The following is a 19,280-nucleotide window of genomic DNA, read 5'->3' on the forward strand; positions in this document are numbered from 1 at the left end:
TGGCCTAGCCTACCCGAGGCCCCGCCCCCTGCGCCGTCTGGCCGGTTCCCTAGCGACCTGGGCCGGAACTTCCGACTCACCTCCCCTTCCGGGGCGAGGGTCAAGGGTCAAGCGTAGGGCCTTGAAACCCTCGGTTAGGCTCTCGCACGCCCAGGGTCGCGCGCCACGGGCCGGGTGGGGCGGGCAGGGGCGGGCCTTGGGGTCCCCGGGAGGGCTGGGACGAGATCGCGGCTCTGGGTCTCGGGACACTGGCGGGCCGGGGCCGGGGGCGGCGCGGCGGGGGGCGGGCATGGGTTCGGGGCTGGGGGCGCGGGCCGGGCCCGGGGGGACGCGCGGGCGCGGCGGGGGGCACAGGCGCAGGAATGCGGGCGCGCCGGCGGGTGGGGCGCTCCGCCCCCAGGTGCTGCCCGGGCAGGCCGCGGCGGGCGGGGCGGGGGCGGCGCGTGAATCAGGCCGGGCAGACGGGCGGGCGGCGCAGGGAGTGGCTGCCGGACCGCGAGGGCCGCTGGGCGGCGGTCGGCTCCTGCTGCCCCTCTGCCGAGACCCCGCGCACCTGGCCAGGTAGGGACCCCTCCCGCAGCCGGGCGAAACGTCTCCCGATGGGGAGGCTGAGGCTGACCGACAGGGCGGGGTGGTGGGCGGGCGGCCCTGAGCTCCCCTTCCGACGACCCTGCACCCCCGCCCCCGTCGTCCCGGGGCACCCTCCTGCCTCGCACCCCTGTCGCCCGTGTCTGGGCGGCGACCCGGAGCCGGCGGGAGTCGGGGTGCGTGCGTGGGGTGAGCCGTGAGCCCGAGTGGGGGGGGTATCAGTCACATGTGCGGCGTGGTCGGGCGACGTTGCCCCCTCCCCCCCAGCACCTAGGGGAAGGGGACGAGAATCAGGAGGGTGCCCAGGCCAAAATGGCCTAGCTGGAGTCTGGGGTGGGGGGGGCCGAATGCTGCCTCACCTTCCCTGGGAACACCTGCCCCGGCCACGGAAGGGCTGTGGAATGGAGGCACAAGGGAGGCCCACTCATGGCCCATAACCCACACCGCGGCCAGCCGATAACTTCCTGGGGTCTGCTAGCCTGTTCACCCCTCAGCTACCAACTTCCGGTTGGAAGTCCCATCCCTTCGATCCCACCTCCCAGCCCGACACCCCACCCTCACCCCCACAGCCTCTCACCATGCCCTGCCCTACTTGGCACAGTGCTGCCCCTTTGAGTATTTGCCCAACTCCCAGTCCCCTTTCCAGCCACTCCAAGGCCCACTTCCTGCGGGGTGGACAGTGACAGTCCTGGTGGTTTGTCAGACTTCAGATCAGAAGTCAATGGCAGAAGTGCAGGTTGCTGCTGAGTCACTGGACTAGGTGGGATCAGGCCCCTCCCTCCGTGCCACCTGCCCTGCAGTAGGCAAATGTGTGGGTGAGCAGGGTAGTTGGGGTGGGAGGAGGGTGGAGGACAGAGAGGAACATGAAATCCCATGTCTGGGGATGAAGTTTGGAAATTCTTCCCTCACTGAAGGTCAAGTGTTGTGGGGGAGGCCTCTCATCCACAATGATACCCAAGTCCTGGAGGACCCTTCAACTTGAAGCTTGGCTCTACCCAGGGGCATCAGATGGGGCAGTACCCCTCCCCAAGGGTGAAGTGTGCCCCTCACATAGTCAGCTGGCAGTGCCCTCTGTCATATTTTCTGCCTGAGAATGGGCAGTCAGACCCCAGTGCAGTGAGGGCACCTGGAAACAGCCCATCCCCAAAGTCCCACCCTGGGGCTACAGTGCAGATACTACAGACCAGCCCTAGTGATGTGACCACTCACCCCGTATGACACATTGTCCCTAGGGAGGCAGTGGGGCCCACATGCAGTTGGATAGCACATTGGGAGCAGGCAGTCCCCCACCTTCAGCAAGACATGGCCCCAGGTCAGCAGGCACCTGTATCCTGGCCCAGTGCTGCCTAGTTGGCCAATGCCCACCCTGCCTGATCAGAGAGCCCTGCTGTTGGGGACAGGGACAGCCAGCAAGTCCACCCCCCAGACAGGACCAACTCTAGGCCTCAGTGCAGAGAAGATACTCAAGTGCCATGATGGGGTGTAGTGGGCACAAGGCAGACAGGTATCCAGGTGGGCCCATGGAGAGGCAGGGCGTGAAGCATGGGAAAGATAAGGGCCCAATGACATGGGGGGAGTCGTCACTGCCATGTGGAGGGTCCTGATGAGGACAGTCTGCAGCCCAGGTCTATGAAGATGGTGACAACCCAAGATGGGCTGCGACCTTGAAAGACCCAAGGGAGCATGAGATGGAGGCCTTGTGTGCCCAGAAGCTACAGACCCAAAGTACCCAAGGTGGGGCCTTCTAAGAGCAGACATGGATGTGTGGCCCTGGAGGCAGGAGGCCAGGTTCAGGGGCCCACACGGGGTTCCTGGTCTGGGATGGCCTCAGCGCAGGAGCAAGAGCACTGCCTCCCTGTTCACGTGACCGTCGCCCTCTGTCTCTCAGGAGACCCCACTCAGGTGGTCACACACATGTGTTCCCATGTGACCTCATGTTAACGGATGACATCTTCAAAGATCCTCTTTCCAGCAAGGTTACTGTCACAGGGGCAGGACCTGAACACATCTTAAGTATATTCGCTCTGATCTGTGGGCTGGCTGCCCCCACCATCCGAGAATAGCAGCCATCTCAGCCTGCGTGCCCGGGGCATTCCTGTGCTTGGCATGGCCAATTCTGAGAGCTGGGTTCCGCAGGGGACGGGTCAGGCCTGAGGGGGTGTAGCCAGTGACACCATGGGGGTGGGGCCATGAGAAGGCATTCCTGTCCTTTAACACCTGGAGGGGAAAGTGGCTATGGTGTCAGCTGCCTAGGTTATATTCGTCCTCCCACCAACAGTCACACCGCATTTCATGTTTAGAGAGTGCTGTAATGGAGGTCCCAGTTCACAGAGAAACTCCTTCCCCTCACACACAGGACCACTGAAGTCAAATGTGATCATGAATGGGGAGTGGGATGGATGGGCTCCTGGGACACCATAGTTTGCTCAGACCCACCCGGCAGTGCCACAGAAGGAAGGCCTGGCTGCCTGCTCCCTAGAGTCCAACTCATGGGGATCCCACAGGACCGGGCAGAGCTGCCCCACAGGGTCTCCAAAGCTGCCAGTCTTCCCAGAAGCACACAACTGTGGACCTAGGATCAGCCAGTCTGTTTCACACACCTCTGCCTCCAGGCTCCTTCCGGGACGCTGCTCTGTTTCCAGTTTTGGGATAGCCATGAGTCAGAAGCAGCTCCTTGGTAACAGGCCTTTTACGGGGAGGAGCCAAGGCCCTACCTGAGCTGGGGGTGAAGTCATCCCTAGGCCCTGGGGCTGAAACGGGGACTCCGTGCTGTGCCCAGGTGTCTCTTCCCCATCTGAACCCACACAGGCTTGGGGTGTCAGCCCTGTAGGCCAGGCTGGGCTGTATTCCAAGGTCCCTTCCCTAGTGTGTGTCTCTGAGCAGGGGAGGGATCTCTGCTCTGGGTGACATACCTCTGCCCCCTCCCACAGGTCCCCTGCAGAAACATGGCCCGTCGATCCCAGAGCTCCTCTCAGGGGGACAACCCGCTGGCCCCTGGGTACCTACCCCCTCACTACAAGGAGTACTACCGGCTGGCCGTGGATGCCCTGGCCGAGGGCGGGACAGAGGCCTATAGCCGTTTCCTGGCGACAGAGGGGGCTCCTGCCTTCCTGTGCCCCGAGGAACTGGAGCATGTCAGTCGACACCTGAGGCCCCCTCAGCATGCTGCCCGGGAGCCCCCGGAAGGCAGCCCACCCGACATGGACATGGACGGCTCCTCAGGCACCTACTGGCCTATGAACTCAGACCAGGCCGTGCCTGAGCTGGACCTGGGCTGGCCCCTGACCTTTGGCTTCCAGGGCACTGAGGTCACCACCCTGGTGCAGCCCCCACCCCCAGACAGCCCCAGCATCAAGGATGAGGCTCGAAGGATGATCCGCTCTGCTCAGCAGGTGGGCAGCCCTGATGGAGCCAGATGCAAGAGAGCCTGGTGAAGCACCAGAGGATGGCCAGCTTGGGGTGGGGACTTTGGGTTCAAGCCCAGGGGACTCAGCTACAGTCACAGCCCATGGCTGCAGCAGGGAGTCTGGGGGCTGGGGTCCCCTCAGCCTGATACATTCCCCTAGCCAGACCCTGTCCCAACCTGGGGGCACCCACTAGGAGGCAGGGCCTATCCTTCAGCAGCCCTTTACCCCTGAGACCTCAGGCAGTGTTTACTGGTGCTCCAGAGGATCAGGGCACCCAGGCGGGAAGGTGGGGCACGGGAGTCTGGCCTTCATCTTGGGCACCCTCACAGGTGGTGGCTGTGGTCATGGACATGTTCACCGATGTGGACCTGCTGAGCGAGGTGCTGGAGGCGGCAGCACGCCGCGTCCCCGTGTACATCCTGCTGGACGAGATGAACGCACAGCTTTTCCTGGACATGGCAGACAAGTGCCGCGTCAACCTGCACCACGTGGATGTGAGTGATCGCGGGGTGGGCGAAGAGGCCCCTTGGCAGAGACTCACCCATGCTGCTCCCTCCCTCAGTTCCTGCGCGTGCGCACTGTGGCCGGCCCCACCTACTACTGCCGCACCGGCAAGTCCTTCAAGGGCCACGTGAAGGAGAAGTTCCTGCTGGTGGACTGCGCTGTGGTGATGAGCGGGAACTACAGGTGCGTGCCCAGCCCCTGTCCTAGGGTCCTCAGTCCCATCCACCCGCCTCCGAGCCCCGCCCCTCCCCAATCCCCGCCCCTCCCTGACTGCCCGCCTCCCGCAGCTTCATGTGGTCCTTCGAGAAGATCCACCGCAGCCTGGCGCACGTGTTCCAGGGAGAGCTCGTGTCCAGCTTCGACGAGGAGTTCCGTATCCTCTTTGCCCAGTCCGAGCCGCTGGTGCCCTCGGCCGGGGCGCTGGCCCGCATGGACGCCTACGCTCTGGCTCCGTACACGGGTGCGGGGCCGCTCATGGGGGGCCCGGGGCCCGGGGCGATGACCCCGTTCTCTTTCCCCAAACGTGCGCACCTGCTGTTCCAGCCGCCGCGGGATGAAGGCCTGGGCTTCCCCTCTTTCCTCGACCCCGACCGGCACTTCCTGTCGGCCTTCCGCCGCGAGGAGCCGCCGCGGGGCCCTGGGGGCGCCCTGGAGCCGCACGCAGGCATGGGGATGCGGCCGCTGCCGCGGCGGCTGGACGGCGAGGCCGGGCTGGGCGGGGAGCTGGCAGGGCCGCGCGGCTTCGTGCAGGCGCGGCACCTGGAGATGAACGCCTACAAGCGGCACAGCTACGCTGCAGCGGCCGACGGCGGCGCGGGCGCCGTGGAGAACTTCGCCGCGGCGCGGCAGGTGTCGCGCCAGACCTTCCTGAGCCATGGCGACGACTTCCGCTTCCAGACCAGCCACTTCCACCGCGACCAGCTCTACCAGCAGCACTATCAGTGGGACCCGCAGCTCGCGCCCCCGCGGCCCCAGGGCCTCTTCGAGAAGCTGCGCGGCGGCCGCCCGGGCTTCACCGAGCCCGACGACTTCGCGCTGGGAGGCGGGCCTCGCTACCCTGAGCTGGGGCCCGAAGGCCACCTGCGCCTGGACTATGTGCCATCTAGCGCGTCGCGCGAGGTGCGCTATGGCTCGGACCCCGCCTTCGAGGCGGGACCGCGCGGCCTGGAGCCCTCAGGGCCCCTCCGCCCCAACCTGGGTCAGCGCTTCCCGTGCCAGGCTACTGCCAGGTTCGGCCCGGAGGCGGCTCCCGAGGAGGAGCCAGACCGTCGGGGCGGTCCCGAGGGCCGGGCCGGTCTGCGAAACTGGCGCCTAGCCTCATACTTGAGTGGCTCCCATGGTGAGGACGCCAGCGACGAGGGCCTGCCTGCGCCCATGGAGGCTGAGAGTTATGACGATGACGTGATGGGCCGCGGGCCCGCGGGAGACCTGCTCCCTTCGGCCCTCCGTGGGCCCATGGCCTTCCCAGCCCAGGGCCTGGGGCCAAGCACCGGTGGTGGTGACAGCTCAGAGCGCGACAGTCCGGAGGAATCCTGCCTGGTCAAGCAGGACTCGTTTCGCTCCCGCCTGAACCCGCTGATCCAGCGCAGCTCGCGGCTGCGCTCCTCTCTGATCTTCAGCGCGTCACAGGCAGAAAGTGCGGGCGGGGGGGCCGCAGCCACCGCCGCCACCACGGAACGGGTGCAGCTGCTACACAAGCAGCAGACGGTCAGCGAGACGTTGGGCCCCGGCGGCGAGGCTGTACGCTCCACCGCCTCTGCCAAGGTGGCCGAGCTCCTGGAGAAGTACAAGGGCCCCACTCGGGATCCGGGTGGTGGCGCCGTCACCATGGCCAGCCACAGCAAGGCGGTGGTGTCCCAGGCGTGGAAGGAGGAGGTGGCAGCGCCAGGAGGCACTGGGGGTGAACGCCGCAGCCTAGAGAGCTGCCTGCTTGACCTGCGCGACTCTTTCGCGCAGCGGCTGCACCAGGAGGCTGAGCGGCAGCCGGGCGCCGCCACGCTCACCGCTGCGCAGCTGCTCGACACGCTGGGCCGGAGCGGCGCCGACCGATTGCCCTCCCGCTTCATCTCAGCCCAGGACCGGGCAGCCTCACCTCAGGGGCGGGACAGCCCCCCGCCGGACAGACCCAGGGCGCACCACGTGCCCCATGGAGAGCCGAAAGGGAACGCAGCTGCACCTTACCCAGAGCGCAGGGGGAGTCCCACGCCTGGGTTCCCACCTCTCAAGGGCAGTCCCACACCAGGACCCACGGAGCAAAAAGGGAGCCCCACTTCCGCCTACCCAGAGCGCAGGGGCAGCCCCGTGTCCCCCATGCCCGAGTGTAGGGGCAGCCCCGTGCCCCTGGTGCCCGAGCGCAGGGGCAGCCCCGTGCCCCCGGTGCCCGAGCGCAGGGGTAGCCCCGTGCCCCCGGTGCCCGAGCGCAGGGGCAGCCCCGTGCCCCCGGTGCCCGAGCGCAGGAGCAGCCTCACCCTTGCCTTGGCCGGGGAGTCTCCGAAAGCAGGGCTCTCGGAGGAGTCAGCGGGGGGTCCTATGGAGGTCTTGCGCAAGGGGTCTCTGCGCCTTCGGCAGCTGCTGAGCCCCAAGGGTGAGCGGCGGCATGACGAAGAAGGCAGCTTTGCAGCGCCTCAGGAGAACGGGCAGCCCGAGAGCCCCCGGCGACCGTCACTGGGCCGAGGCGACAGCACCGAGGCCGCCGCCGAGGAGCGGGTCCCCCGGGGGGTCCGTGTGGCCTCAGCCACGGCCAACGCCTTGTACAGCAGTAACCTGCGGGACGACACCAAGGTTATTTTGGAGCAGATCAGTGCACATGGCCAGAAGCTCCGCGGGACCCCGGCGCCAGGCCCCAGCCTGGCCCACAGCAGTCCCGAGCTGGGCCGCACGCCAGCCACTAGCGGCTTGGCCCCCGACATGTCTGACAAGGATAAGTGTTCGGCCATCTTCCGCTCTGACAGCCTTGGGGCGCAAAGCCGACTTAGCCGCACGTTGCCTGCTAACTCAGAGGAGCGCGACCGGCTGCTGCGGCGCATGGAGAGCATGCGCAAAGAGAAGCGCGTGTACAGCCGCTTCGAGGTCTTCTGCAAAAAGGAGGAGGCTGGCGGGCCGAGCGCCGGAGAGAGCCCCGCCGAGGAGGACACGAGGGACAGCAAGGTGGGCAAGTTCATGCCCAAGATCCTGGGCACGTTCAAGAGCAAGAAGTGAGGCCCCAGCCCACGCCAGGCAAACCGCTACCACCCGCCACTCAGGCTACCCCCTGGGTTGAGACCTGAGTCTCTGGGCCTAAGTGCAAGCAGTCGAGGTGGGCTGGTGGTTCCCTCTTCCCTGGGGCTCTCCCCCGAGCTCCCTTCTCAAAGCACCTCCTCCTGGGCCTCCCCAACCCTGCATCCTCAATCTCTCTGGGTTTCTGGTCCCAGGTCTGTTGGGGCCACTATCCCAATCCTCACTCTCAGGTCTTGTGTGATCTCCAGCTCCTCCCCATGGGCTCCTGGCTGCACTGTCACCTGACCACTCTCTCTCTCCCTCCCTTCCTCTCTGTCTCTTTCCAGACCTGCCTTTCTTCCTCCCCTGCTGGGACTCCACCTCTGGGGGCCTCTGGAAGGGAGGGCTGGCTGCAGACCCAAAGGATGTCCTTGGGGGCCATCGCCAGGAGGGGGCACCACAGAGATCCCCGAGGGACCGCCCCGCGGAGGGGTCTGCTCCAACTAGGCACAGCGAGTACATGGCCCTCGGTGGGGGGCAGCAGACTTGGCCACACAATAAAATCCAGTCCGGACACAGGACGCAACCCAGCCTTGTGAACTGTCCTGTAACCCACATGCACCAGCACTTGCCTGGGGACACCCCCACCAGCCAGCCTAGACCCCAAAGGCCGAGGTCTGGAGCAGGGAAGCCTGTGGACAACATACTCCCCCACCCCCAGCCTTGGCAGACCCAGTTCCACCCATACTGTTGGTTTCCTTTGATTCAGTCACTGACAGGCAGGGACTATCCAGGCAGGCTGGCCCCTCCTCTTGTTTTACTTCATTTGAAGCGAGACATCTTGCTACCAGACACAAAATATTTCCCAGGGTAGGGGGTGTCCCGGTATCCCTGGCTGCCTCTGATTGACCCTCACTCCTGGTAACCTCAAAGGTTTCAGAGTTCAGCATGCCACTCCCTCCCGTACAAGGGTTTTCAGAGGCTGTTTTTCAGTAGCTCGTCAAGCTTTTGGTTCGTGCCCATGCATGGCCACCCTCTGCACCACTGGGGGATCCTAGCATGGGTGTAAGGCCCCACCCACCGCCGTGGAGCCCACACTGACTCACAGGGACCAGGAAGGACTGCCCCTGAGCATTCCTGAGTAGCCCCACCTCAGTGGGAGTTCACAGCCCCACTGTCTCCCTTGGAGCGGCTGGTGGGTCCCGTGCCAGCCCAGCCCGTATCCCGGGGGGGTGCCGTGAGACTGCAGTGGAGGTCCACATCATTATCCACTCCGGTGGGTGAGGGGGTGGCTCCCTTCTGCTCTTTGAAGTGGTCGCTTTTGTGAAAGGGACATTGGGTACCAGGCAGCAGTCACGCTGTCGGCTTCCCAGAGCTTCTGGCCAGGGTGGGGTGAAAGCAGGGACAGGTGGAGGGGTTCACCAGGGTCCAAGGAGCTGGAGCAGTTCTGGCCTGCTGCCCTTGTCAGCACTTGAACCTCCAAGCCTGGCCACTAGGGGAGGGCAGAGGGGCAGGTGGCTTCCGGCCGCATCTCCCAGGGACACCTCATGCCTAGGCTACCTCCTGAAAGGGGACTTTGTACATTGGGGAGAGCAGTAGCGCACAGTCCGTTCTGATGATTCATGGAGTGCACACTGTCGATATCAATGGCATCTGCACTGTGTGTGCACTTCACTGCGGGCTCCCCGGGGTCCCCCCCTCTGCTGGCATCTTTCCCTTCCTCACCATCTACTGGCCCCTGCCCAGGTCCCCCGTCCCAAAGCCCCATGGAGCTTCCCTCACCTGTGCCCTTGCACAGGTGTTCTAGCCCTCTGGCTTGTCCCCACCCCACTGTGCCTCAGGTTCCCGAAGCGCCACAGACTGCCTGCCCACCAGAGCCCCTCAGGAGATGGCTCAGCACCCATCTGGCAGCCCCGCCTCTCCCAGGTTTCTGGTGTTCCCTGTCTGCCTTTCCCCCCATACAGTCCTGTCCCAGGGACCACCAGCTCCTCTCACTATATCCCGCCCCTCCCGCCCCCCACCCCGGCAGCAGTCAGCCCCCTGCAGCACAGAACGCACTTGGTGCGCGGGGCACTCCCTCAGGCAGGGTACCCGGGACATGAAGTGCAGAAATCAAGCTCCGGCCAAGTGTGGGTGGGGTGTGAGCCCCCAACCCCAGCAATCTCCTTGTCCCTTTCCCCCAGCCACACAAGGCCCTTAGAGGAGGGACCCTGTATTCCTACAAGGCATCCTCCCATGACCAGCCACAGCAGGCCACCTTAGTGCTCCCCTAGGCCCTGGCCTGAGACCCTGCTGTTGGGGTGGGTGTGGTGGGCAGAAGCTGGGGTTCTGGCAGGGTCTGTGCTCCTGGCCACACACTAGAAGGGGGCTCCCCCTCCCTTACTCTTCCTTCCCTCTGGTTCAGGGTCAGGTCACACACACACCTGACCCTGCCCCCTGAGGACCCATGGGGTCTTGTGCTCTGTGAAGGGGGCTAGCAGGGCTATCCCATGATGCACAGGAAGCTGCCCCAACCTTGCTTTGCAGGCCCCCCAGTGATTGGAGCCAGATGGGCAGGGAAGGGTGTTAGCAGAAGGAAGCTGTGTCCTGGGGGGGGGGGGGGGGGAGCTGTGTGGAGACTACCCAGAGGGGCGGGGCCCACAGAAGGTCAGGGAGACAGGCAGGGAGGACAGGGAGACTTTATTACCAAAGGTCACTGGGAAGGGACAGGGTCTAGGAGACTCGGGTCCACCAAGGGGCAGGTCTTAAGGGAGGGGCAAGAGCTCCAGGGACAAAGAGTGGAGGGATGGGAAGAGGAGGGAGAGAGGAGGAGGGCCAAGGAGTGTGGAATTACGGGACAGATAGAGGAATGCTGGGGGTCTCCGGGAAAGGAAGGGCCAAACTGGAATTGGGCAGGGGCATGGGGAGGGAAGAGGGGCAGCTCACGTGTGGGACCCTGGAGGCAGGGGCAGAAGACCCAGCGCAGAGTGGCAGACAGTTCCATAGGCCTGGGAGTAGCCCCCAAGCATGGCCCTTGCAGCCCCCTGGGCCCCCAGCAAGGCGGAGACAGAAAGCATTCTCCGGCCAGGTCTGGACTCATACAGGGCCTCCTGCGGAATCAGGCCACAGACCTAGACATGAGTTGGGGCCCAAGAAGGGAGGGCCCCCCAGGATGGAAGGGTACAGGGCACGTGGGGGCTCACCTGTGGGGCTCCAGCTGACCTCGTCCCACGGCCAGGGGGTCGGTCTCTCCGGATAAGGGCCTGGTGGGCCGCCTGAGCTGCGGCCTGCAAAGTCAGAGAGGATTCGGACCCCCTGGCCTGGGGCTTCACCTGGGGCAGGGCGGACTTTGTCAGTGGTGGACTGGAATGTGGTGGGCCCTCAGGAAGGACAGAGGAAGGGGTGGGAGAGGCCCCCCCAACCCCCACCCGACTCACCCACAAGGCTGCATCACAGGGCTCTGATGCCCCCAGGGGCCGGAGCCCAACCTGGAAGCCTCCTGGGGGTGGAAGCTGGAGGAGGGTCTTTGCTCCAATGGGGGCCTCTGTGGAGTCGGCAGATGAGCCCATGTTGGGGGACACACAGAGGGACAAAGGTCTCACTCTAAGGGGAGGTATCCAAATTCACGCACCGAGTGTGGGGTCCTGGACCGGGCTGTCCAGTGGCCTGCCTCTCGGCTGGCAGGAGAGCTGTGGGGCAGCTCCCAGGTGGAGCGCAGAAACCCGAGACCCTGCCCCTGGCGTCGCGCCCCCCAGCCTCTCCTGTTTCTGGTCCTGCGGGTGTTCTCTCCACTCCTGGATCAGCTGCGGGATGGAAGGGTGCTCAGAGGTGCTGGGTGGAGGAGGGGCGCTCGGAGGTGAGGGGCGGGGCATGGGGACTGGGCGCACCTGATAGAGGCGGCTGCGGTACTCTGCAGCTGAGAGCCGCTCCCCTTCACGCACCGGAAGCTGCACGTCCGCTCCCAGGGTCCACTCGAGGGCCGGGTAGTGGAACCTGTGGCGTGAACAAGGTGGGCGTGGGAGAACAGCGGCAGGCCTGCCTTTTCCCGCTCTTGGGAAACCCTGGCCCGGCCCCCATGCCGAACCTCTGCACGTAGGGGTGCTGCAGGGCCTGAGCCGCGCTCAACCGCTGGTCGGGAGCAAACACCAAGAGTCGCTTGAGCAGGTCCAGCGCCTCTGGTGGAGTGTCCGGTGGCAGAAGAGCGTCCAGCGTCTGCCGTGGCCTGTGGGCAGCCAAGACTGTACCTCCTCCGCAGACTGCCAGCCTCCTGGGCTCAGCCTGGTCGCTGATGAGGCTGGAAGTCCTCTCGCCCTCCCCTCCCTGCCCACTCACCGTGCCCCCAGACGGTGCAGAACCACAGCGCTGTAGCTGGAGCCAAGAGCCGCTAAGTCTGGGGGTGCAGGCGCCCCGGTGATGTGAAGTGGGCAGAGGAAGGGAGTGTCCACCTCCCAGAGGACACACGTGCCCTTGTCCAGAGCCCTCTCACTGCAGGAGATGCCCCTGTAGCCACCACTCAGGACAGCAGAGGGACAGCCCTGTCCTCCACGGAGTGTCCCCCCTAAGAAGGATGACCCCAGCTCCCCTTGGCTCCTACCCAGTAGCTTCCCTCCAGGCCCAAGCCCCCTAGACTCCTGGACCCCACCCTGCCTCTCTGTGCAGCCCCAGCCAGATCGGTGTCCCCACAGCTCAGGCAGCCAGTGGCACCAGGAGCCTGGCTCACCACGCTCCGAGGGCACAGGTACACTTTGCAGGATGAGCTCCAGCTGATGGAGGGTGGACGAGCCAGGGAACAGCGGCCGCCCCCTCAGCATCTCCGCCAGGATGCAGCCCAGACTCCACATGTCCAGGCCAGGGCTGTACCTGGGAGAGGGGGAGTGGCAAGGGGACATGGCCTGGGGGACTCCCAGGCAGAGGAGGCCACACCCTGGGGGCGCTGCAAGGGGAGGGAGTGTTTCTCACTATTACCTGGAGGAAGACAGTAGCACCTCCGGGGCCCGGTACCAGCGTGTGGCCACATATGTTGTCAAGGCCTGGGCCTCGGGCCCCTCCAGGAGTTGGCTGAGCGAGCGGGCCAGGCCAAAGTCACAGAGCTTCACCAGGCAGTTGGCGTTCAAGAGAACATTGGATGGCTGGGGGAGAGGCGGGATGAGAGCTGGGGTTGGGACCGCCGGCCAGCACGTGGTGGCTGTGCTGAGGGAGATGCGGGACAGGGCTGGCCATGCTGGTGGAGACAAGGGGCAGGGATGGCTGTGCTGGGGGAGACAAGGGGCAGGGATGGCTGTGCTGGGGGAGACAAGGGGCAGGGATGGCTGTGCTGGGGGAGGCAAGGGACAGGGATGGCTGTGCTGGGGGAGACAAGGGGCAGGGATGGCTGTGCTGGGGGAGATGAGGGGCAGGGATGGCCGTGCTGGAGAAGATGAGGGGCAGGGATGGCCATGCTGGGGGCTGCACCTTTTGGTCCCGGTGGACTACATTGCCCGAGTGGATGAACCTGGTGGCCCTGAGGAGCTGGTAGAAGATGTAGCGCTGGTGGGTGTCCTGTAGCAGTTTGCCCTTGCGTATAACCGCATTCAGGTCCGTGTCTGCAGGGAGGGCAGGTGAGTCTGGGGAGGTGTTGAGGAGAGGGGCTGTGGGGGTGCAGATGAGTCTGGGGCAGGGGGAGGCACTATGAGTATGAGTGTGGTCCCTGGCTAGCCCACTCCACCCTGCAGCCCTGCTCACGACTCTGTAGAAACAGAAAAGGAGCAGGGACTGACCCCACCCTGGTCGCATGCTGCCCGTGGCTCCTAGAAGCCAGTGGGAGGTGAAGTGCCCCAGGGCAGTCGGAGAAGCCCAGTCCAGAGTAGACTGTCTGGCAACCCCTGGTTCCCAAACTGAGACACTGGGTACAAGGACACTGCTCCCCAACACACACCCAGGCCAGGGAACCCTGGTGGTGAAGGGTCACAGGAGGAGCGTGCTGCCCATGAGTCCCATTATAGGCACCTGGGGAGGAGTCCTGGGCAGGACAGAGGTACACCGGGGGTTGAGCCTCACACAGCCCAGTTTCTCACCCATAGCCTCGAGGACCAGGTAGATATCCCTATTGTTCTCTGCCTGGATCACATCCAGGAGACGGATGATGTTGGGATGGTCCCCAAATTCCTGGGAGGAGAAGCATGGAGGGAGCTGCTGGAGGGGGTACACCCTGAGTACCAAGGGGACCCTCGACCCATCGGGAGTTTACCCTGGGCCCCTCCCTTATTGGAAGAAGCTGCCCCTGGAAAGAGACATACATACCTGGAGGGGAGTACACACCAGGCACAGAGCAACCCCCCCGCCCCAATCCAGAGAGCCTGCCTTTGGGGAGGGACATACCTTGAGGAGCAGGATCTCCCGGAAGGTCCTCTGGAATAGGACAGAAACAAGCTGCAACGGAACTGGTGGAAGCAGGGTCCAAAAGGCACCCACCCAAGGCCCCCAGACACTGGGCGGGCAAGGGAGGAGAACCCCTGGGGTGCACAGGGGGAGTGGAGCAGGGAAGGCAGGGGAAAGTCATGGGAGGAGCTGTGATGGGCCTCACACCTGGGCTTCCAGCGAGAAAGGGCCATGCCTTGCCCACTATCCCCACCTGGGCATCAGTGTCATCTCTAAAGGCATCAAAGATCTTCTTGATGGCCACCACCTCCCCGCTTGTCCTGTCCACTGCCTTCCACACCATGCCGTAGGCCTGGGGACAGAGTCGGCCTAGTGGGCAGAAGCCGGCCTCTTGCCTGCCTCCAGGCCCCTGCCTCCCAATGCGACGATGCCCTTCCTGACTCTGGGCCTGGTAGCAGAGCTGTGCAGGGCTGTAGTGAGAGGTGAGGACCCCACTCTACAATGCAGGGTGCCCTGCCTGCTGCCAAGGGCTTGGCAGCTTCATCAGGTGAGTGATGAGGTCGAGGGGGAATTTGAGAAAGATGTGGGGGAATGCAAGAGGGGGTTCTGCAGAGCCCCTGGAAGAAAACTCTACATGAACTTCAAGGGACTCAGAGGGAGACCCTGGGGAGCTTCAGAGAGCACAAGGGGAGAGACTCTTGGGGGCTACAGGACCTTGGATGGGAGAACATGGGGGCTCTGGGGGAGACCCTGGGGTGGGGCAGGGGCCCAGAGAGATGAGGTCACAGAAGGGAAGGCCTGGGAGGGAGGTTTAAGCTGCAGCAGATCCTGAAGGCTCTCTGCAGTGTGCCTAGAAGGCGGCCCCTGCTTGCCATTACCCCACCCCACCCCCTACCAACTGCTCCTATACACAGAAGCTGGAAGGCTCTCAAGTGACGGCATCCACTGTCACTCAGGGGCTAAGGCATGGGGCCCTTCATGCTCTGGGGGTGGCTGGGCTCTGCCACCTTGCCTGGGCACATTTGCCCTGCCCCTCCCATGCCCCATGGCCATAGCCCGCCTCCCCAGGTGTCCAGTGGGCACGGAAAAGAACACGGTGGCGGCGGGCGGGGGCAGGATCGATCTATCCCTCTGAGCTCCCCGATTGCCATCTGCTTCCCGGAGTCAGAGATGCGGGAGGATGCTGGGCGGACGCCCCAATCTGGACGCCCGAGCTCCGGCGCTCACCCCCTTTCCAAGCCGACGCTTGAGCTGGTATCTCTGCGCGACGTGCGCGTCCACCTCCGCCGCGCACATGCCGCTGCCCACTCAGACCCTGCTCCGTGGCAGCTGTTTTCCAGTTGCCTTGGGAACCGATGCCGCGCTTGCGCTCCGGGGCCGGGGCGGGCCGGGCCAAGCTCCGCCCAGACGGGCCAGGGTCCAGTCGTGTCGCGGAGGCAGCCTTGGAATCCCGCGGGGCCGCGGCGGGCGAGGCCCGGAGCCAGCGTTGTCCACACACCCCCAACTTCTCCCCAGCCAGCCAGACCCACGGAGCAGGTGCCCGCAGCTCCCACCGGCGGTCCCGGGAGCCGTGCGCAGCCCCCTGTGACCCCGCCGGACCCCGGGCTCTGCGCGCGCCCTTGGAGCCGAGGCCCTAGTTCTCCGCGCGTGCACAGTCTGCATGCTTCGGCGCCCTCGCAGCGCCCGTCCCCACCGCAGGCCTGGCGTCCGTGAGCCTGGCGTGCGCCCGATTTCCAGGGTCGCTCCAACTGCAGAGCGTGAGGGAGGGCCGGCACTTTCTGGAATGGGGCCGCGCGAGGGAGCGCGCAAGGCGGCCTTAGCGGGGCACTACGGTGCCCCCCCCACACACACACAGCCGGTGCCCTGAGCCGTGCGCTGTGGACTGCAGGGAAGGCAGTAGGAGCGCAGACCTTCAGGGACCGAAGGCTTCAGAGGGGACAGCGGGGGTGGACGTGGGGGCGCAAAGAAAGCCCAGAGATGCGCTGGGCCTACGCTGGGCTTGCGCGGCTGGCCGTGAGACACCCCCTGCCCCCCACAGTGGTTGGGGGACAGGCTGTTACTGTAACTGGGGGGCGGGCATCTCACCGCCGTGATGACACGGGTTGGGGTGCTGGTGGGCTAGAGTACTCTAGCAGGGGGCTGGGTGGGAGCTGGGAGAAAGAGCAGCCTGAGAAGCATGGGAGGGGGCCAGGCAGAGGCGCTCCGGTGGGTTGGCTGCTGTGAGCGCTGACTGGGAGGAAGGCTTGAAAAGGCGGGGCTGCAGCCGCAGACAGCACAGCGTGGACCTAAAACCCAGAACCAGGGGTCTGGGCAGTGAGTTTACAAGGTGAATTAGCCACGTCACTAAAGCTCTGTGCAGTGTTGGGGCTGCAGGTTTTTGAAGTCGCCACTGAGAGTGAATGCATTCCAGGGGTGCACAGACAACCCCCCCCACACACACACACTGTCTGGGACATGATTTTGTTTCTGACTTTCCCACTCCCACTCCGTTGAAGATGCGTCATTTTGGCAGAAGACAATAAAAGTTATTAGAGTTGTAACAAGATGTTTTTCTGTTCTGCAGCCCGTGCCTGCCTGTCCACAGCCACAGGCCCTCTGACTGCATCCTCTCAGTCTCAGCCACTTCACCTCAGGCCACACGAGGCCCTTAAATGGGCCCCCTTCCCAGAAAGCCAGCCCCTGCTCACCCCATGCATCCCAGGGGATCTGACACACCTGGAGCTGCCTTGAGTCAGTGTTCCTCACAGCAGTCCATGGACTGGCACTGGACGGGCCTGCGGCACAGCCAGGACTATGTGTCATATCCAGGAGCCACGTGCAGTGACGATTTAAAAGATAAAGAGGATGCAATTGAACCTGACTGATGTCCCCTCTCCCCCCCCTCCCCCCCGTGGCTGGTGAAAACTGAGATCAGCCACACCAAGTGTTGGGGAGGGTACGGAGGGACCAGGAATGCTCACTTACTGTGAGATGCTGCCACCGATTTGCAAAATATTCTGGCTGTTTGGTGAGACTCAGCCCATCCCCATCGCAATGGCACCAAAGCAGGGGGAGCGGTACAAACCAGGTGTGGATCCCCAGAGCCCTCAACAGGAGAAAGGTATACGAAGTATACAAAGTAGCGATATACATGATGTCTCCCAGAGGACTCTCAGAAAAAGTAGGGCTCCCCATGGAAGAGTGTGCTGTGGGAGTCTGTGCCTCGTGCTCTGGAAAATTCCCACTAATCAATAATGGACAAGGATGCAGTGGTCTTGGGGAACATCGATCACAAGTTCTTACAGTGCGTCTGTAACAGGAAGACCATGCGTGGGGTCTCCAATAAGCATGTATCCTCTCTGTTTCTCCAGCCATCAGTCGTAGAACAGGGTAGAACTGCCCCTGCGAGTTTCTGAGACTGTAACTCTCTATGGGAGTAGAAAGCTCTGTCTTTCTCCTGTGGAGACTGGTGGTTTTGAACTGCTAACCTTTCAGATTGCAACCAAATGGGTAACCACTATGCCACCAGGGATCCTTTTGTTTTTCAGGCACATTTTGTTAAGTTAAATACGCCAGACACCAAAGGCCACATGGTGCATGGCCCCATTTATAGCATATATTCAGAATAAGCAAACCCATAGAGCAACTATGGAAAGTGGTTACCTTGTCTAAGCTCTAGAACAGCAACTAGACACCTAGAACTAGACACCGAGAGTGTTTGGCCAGAAGACTGGGAAACACCATCTAGCCAAGTTAACACATGAAATGACCACTGCGTTCTGTGTTCCAGGGTCGGCAGGTCACAGCCTCCTGTTTCAACTACACCAGGAGACCAGTCACATGGCCCCTCTCAGCCTGTCCTGGTGCTGGTGTGTGGACCTGGTTCTTCCTAAGTGACATGGGCCTGCTCTCAGCCCGCACCCACCCATATCACAGCTCATGTGCACTGTCACCGAATGAGCAGCTGTCACAGCCCCCTGGGCTGAGATGGTGGGCTCCTCAGCTCTTGCAGCTCCAAGGTTCTCCCTTTTCCTAGACCCAGTGTGGGCAATAGACCCAGGTACTCCAGACCCTGGTCACCTGGCCACTCCACTCACCCGGCTCTCCCAGGGGCCACATTTGTGTGTGTGTGTGTGTGTGTGTGTGTGTGTGTGTGTGTGTGGAGGTGGGGGGATGGCGGCAAGGTTTTATCTCCAAGGCCATGTGCCCAGAGGCCCCTACAGGTGCGCCGAGGATGCTCTTGGTACTCTCTCAGGACCTACTACAGAGGTGACATTGAGCCACCCGGCAGAGCTGGGCACAGCCTTGTCCTGGGACCCTGCAAGGGGTTCTCAGGGCTGGGCACCTTCCTATTGGGTGTTCTGTCCCTCACTAACAAAGGTAGGTGAGTCCCCCACACGTCAACGGGTCCCCAGCCCTTCGAGGGAGATGATAGAGCTCCAACCTGCAGGCCCTGGGCCTCCAGAGGACACACCAAGCTCCTCGGGTTACCTCACAGCTGTGACCCATTGACCCCTGCCACCCAGAGCCCACCTGCCTCCATGGTGCTGCAGCACTGCCTAGGACACCTGCTGGGCGGGGGTGGGGTGCTCGTGGCCCTCCGCTCGCTGTGTTGTGTGTGTGCGTGCTCACACGTGCGCATGCATGTGGGTACGTCCGTGTGGGTGTCTGGGGCGTTTTCTCTGGGGAAAGCAGTAGCTTCAGGATCTCACCCACACTGTGGTCTGGGTCTGGGCTTTACCTGGGGCTGCCCTGGTGTGGTTGTGGCACAGAACAGGAGGGGAGTGGTTGGGGGCACATGGGGCAGGGTCTTTGCTTGAATGCCCTCCCCAGGTGAGGTGGGGGCAGCACACCTGCAGCTCAGGGCCCAGCAACAGTCTGGCCTGGGGCTCCAGGGCGGGACTTAAGGGCTTCACCGTGGTGGTCACTGTCAGCACTGTGCTTCTGATCAAGGGCAAAGTGCTTGCAGGCTGGGCTTGGGGACAACTGCCAGGGCCCCTTTGAGCACTGGGCAGGGCTCAAGTCCCTGAGATCACATCTGATGCTGGTGGGTGGTGGGTACCCTATGGATTGTGTTACAAGGGCCCCAAGACAGCCAGCTGGGGGCTGGCTGGGGGTCGGGGCCAGCTGGGGGCCAGGGTGGCTGGCTGAGCAGACAGCAGCAGCCCTTCCTTGCAGTCTTTTTCCAGCCCAGCAGCTCCGTCAAGCAGTGAGTGACCCCACCCCCACCCCTGTGCTTTCAGTCTGTGTCTGAGGGTGGCCAGGTCACTG

General features: G+C 63.7%; 2 protein-coding genes across 3 annotated transcripts; one reads left to right on the forward strand and one right to left on the reverse strand.

The window, feature by feature from the left end:
* Window positions 1-446: 446 nt before the first annotated feature.
* FAM83H (family with sequence similarity 83 member H) lies at window positions 447-8,278 on the forward strand. 2 transcript variants are annotated; one of them, XM_075549167.1, is made up of 5 exons: window positions 447-561; window positions 3,519-3,980; window positions 4,325-4,489; window positions 4,558-4,682; window positions 4,787-8,278. In XM_075549167.1, exons 2-5 carry the CDS (start codon window positions 3,534-3,536, stop codon window positions 7,695-7,697), a joined length of 3,648 nt encoding a protein of 1,215 aa, XP_075405282.1. In that variant the 5' UTR covers window positions 447-561; window positions 3,519-3,533; the 3' UTR covers window positions 7,698-8,278. The 2 variants fall into 2 exon arrangements, with proteins under 2 accessions (XP_075405282.1, XP_075405280.1); XM_075549165.1 differs by lacking the exon at window positions 447-561 and adding an exon at window positions 643-2,322.
* A 2,337-nt stretch (window positions 8,279-10,615) lies between these two features.
* MAPK15 (mitogen-activated protein kinase 15) lies at window positions 10,616-15,326 on the reverse strand. Its single transcript, XM_075550511.1, has 14 exons — window positions 15,258-15,326; window positions 14,284-14,382; window positions 14,031-14,060; window positions 13,727-13,817; window positions 13,125-13,255; window positions 12,639-12,802; window positions 12,394-12,533; window positions 12,006-12,063; window positions 11,758-11,895; window positions 11,561-11,666; window positions 11,305-11,476; window positions 11,111-11,172; window positions 10,865-11,005; window positions 10,616-10,780 (listed from the first exon to the last, which is right to left on the reverse strand). Exons 1-14 carry the CDS (start codon window positions 15,324-15,326, stop codon window positions 10,616-10,618), a joined length of 1,566 nt encoding a protein of 521 aa, XP_075406626.1.
* Window positions 15,327-19,280: the final 3,954 nt, after the last annotated feature.

Source organism: Tenrec ecaudatus, chromosome 5 (genome assembly GCF_050624435.1).
Source record: "Tenrec ecaudatus isolate mTenEca1 chromosome 5, mTenEca1.hap1, whole genome shotgun sequence".
NCBI classification, from domain to species: Eukaryota; Metazoa; Chordata; class Mammalia; order Afrosoricida; family Tenrecidae; genus Tenrec; species Tenrec ecaudatus.

Bases quoted from the DNA above. Each gene is read 5' to 3' on its own strand.
- FAM83H (XM_075549165.1), top strand. From the start codon at position 2,272: ATGAGATGGAGGCCTTGTGTGCCCAGAAGCTACAGACCCAAAGTACCC. The intron at 3,981-4,324 runs GTGGGCAGCCCT...GCACCCTCACAG, and splicing joins TGATCCGCTCTGCTCAGCAG to GTGGTGGCTGTGGTCATGGA. The intron at 4,490-4,557 runs GTGAGTGATCGC...TCCCTCCCTCAG, and splicing joins TCAACCTGCACCACGTGGAT to TTCCTGCGCGTGCGCACTGT.
- MAPK15 (XM_075550511.1), bottom strand. From the start codon at position 15,326: ATGTGCGCGGCGGAGGTGGACGCGCACGTCGCGCAGAGATACCAGCTC. The intron at 12,064-12,393 runs GTGAGCCAGGCT...CTGCACCCCCAG, and splicing joins ACCTGTGCCCTCGGAGCGTG to ACTTAGCGGCTCTTGGCTCC. The intron at 11,667-11,757 runs GTTCGGCATGGG...TTCACGCCACAG, and splicing joins CAGCACCCCTACGTGCAGAG to GTTCCACTACCCGGCCCTCG.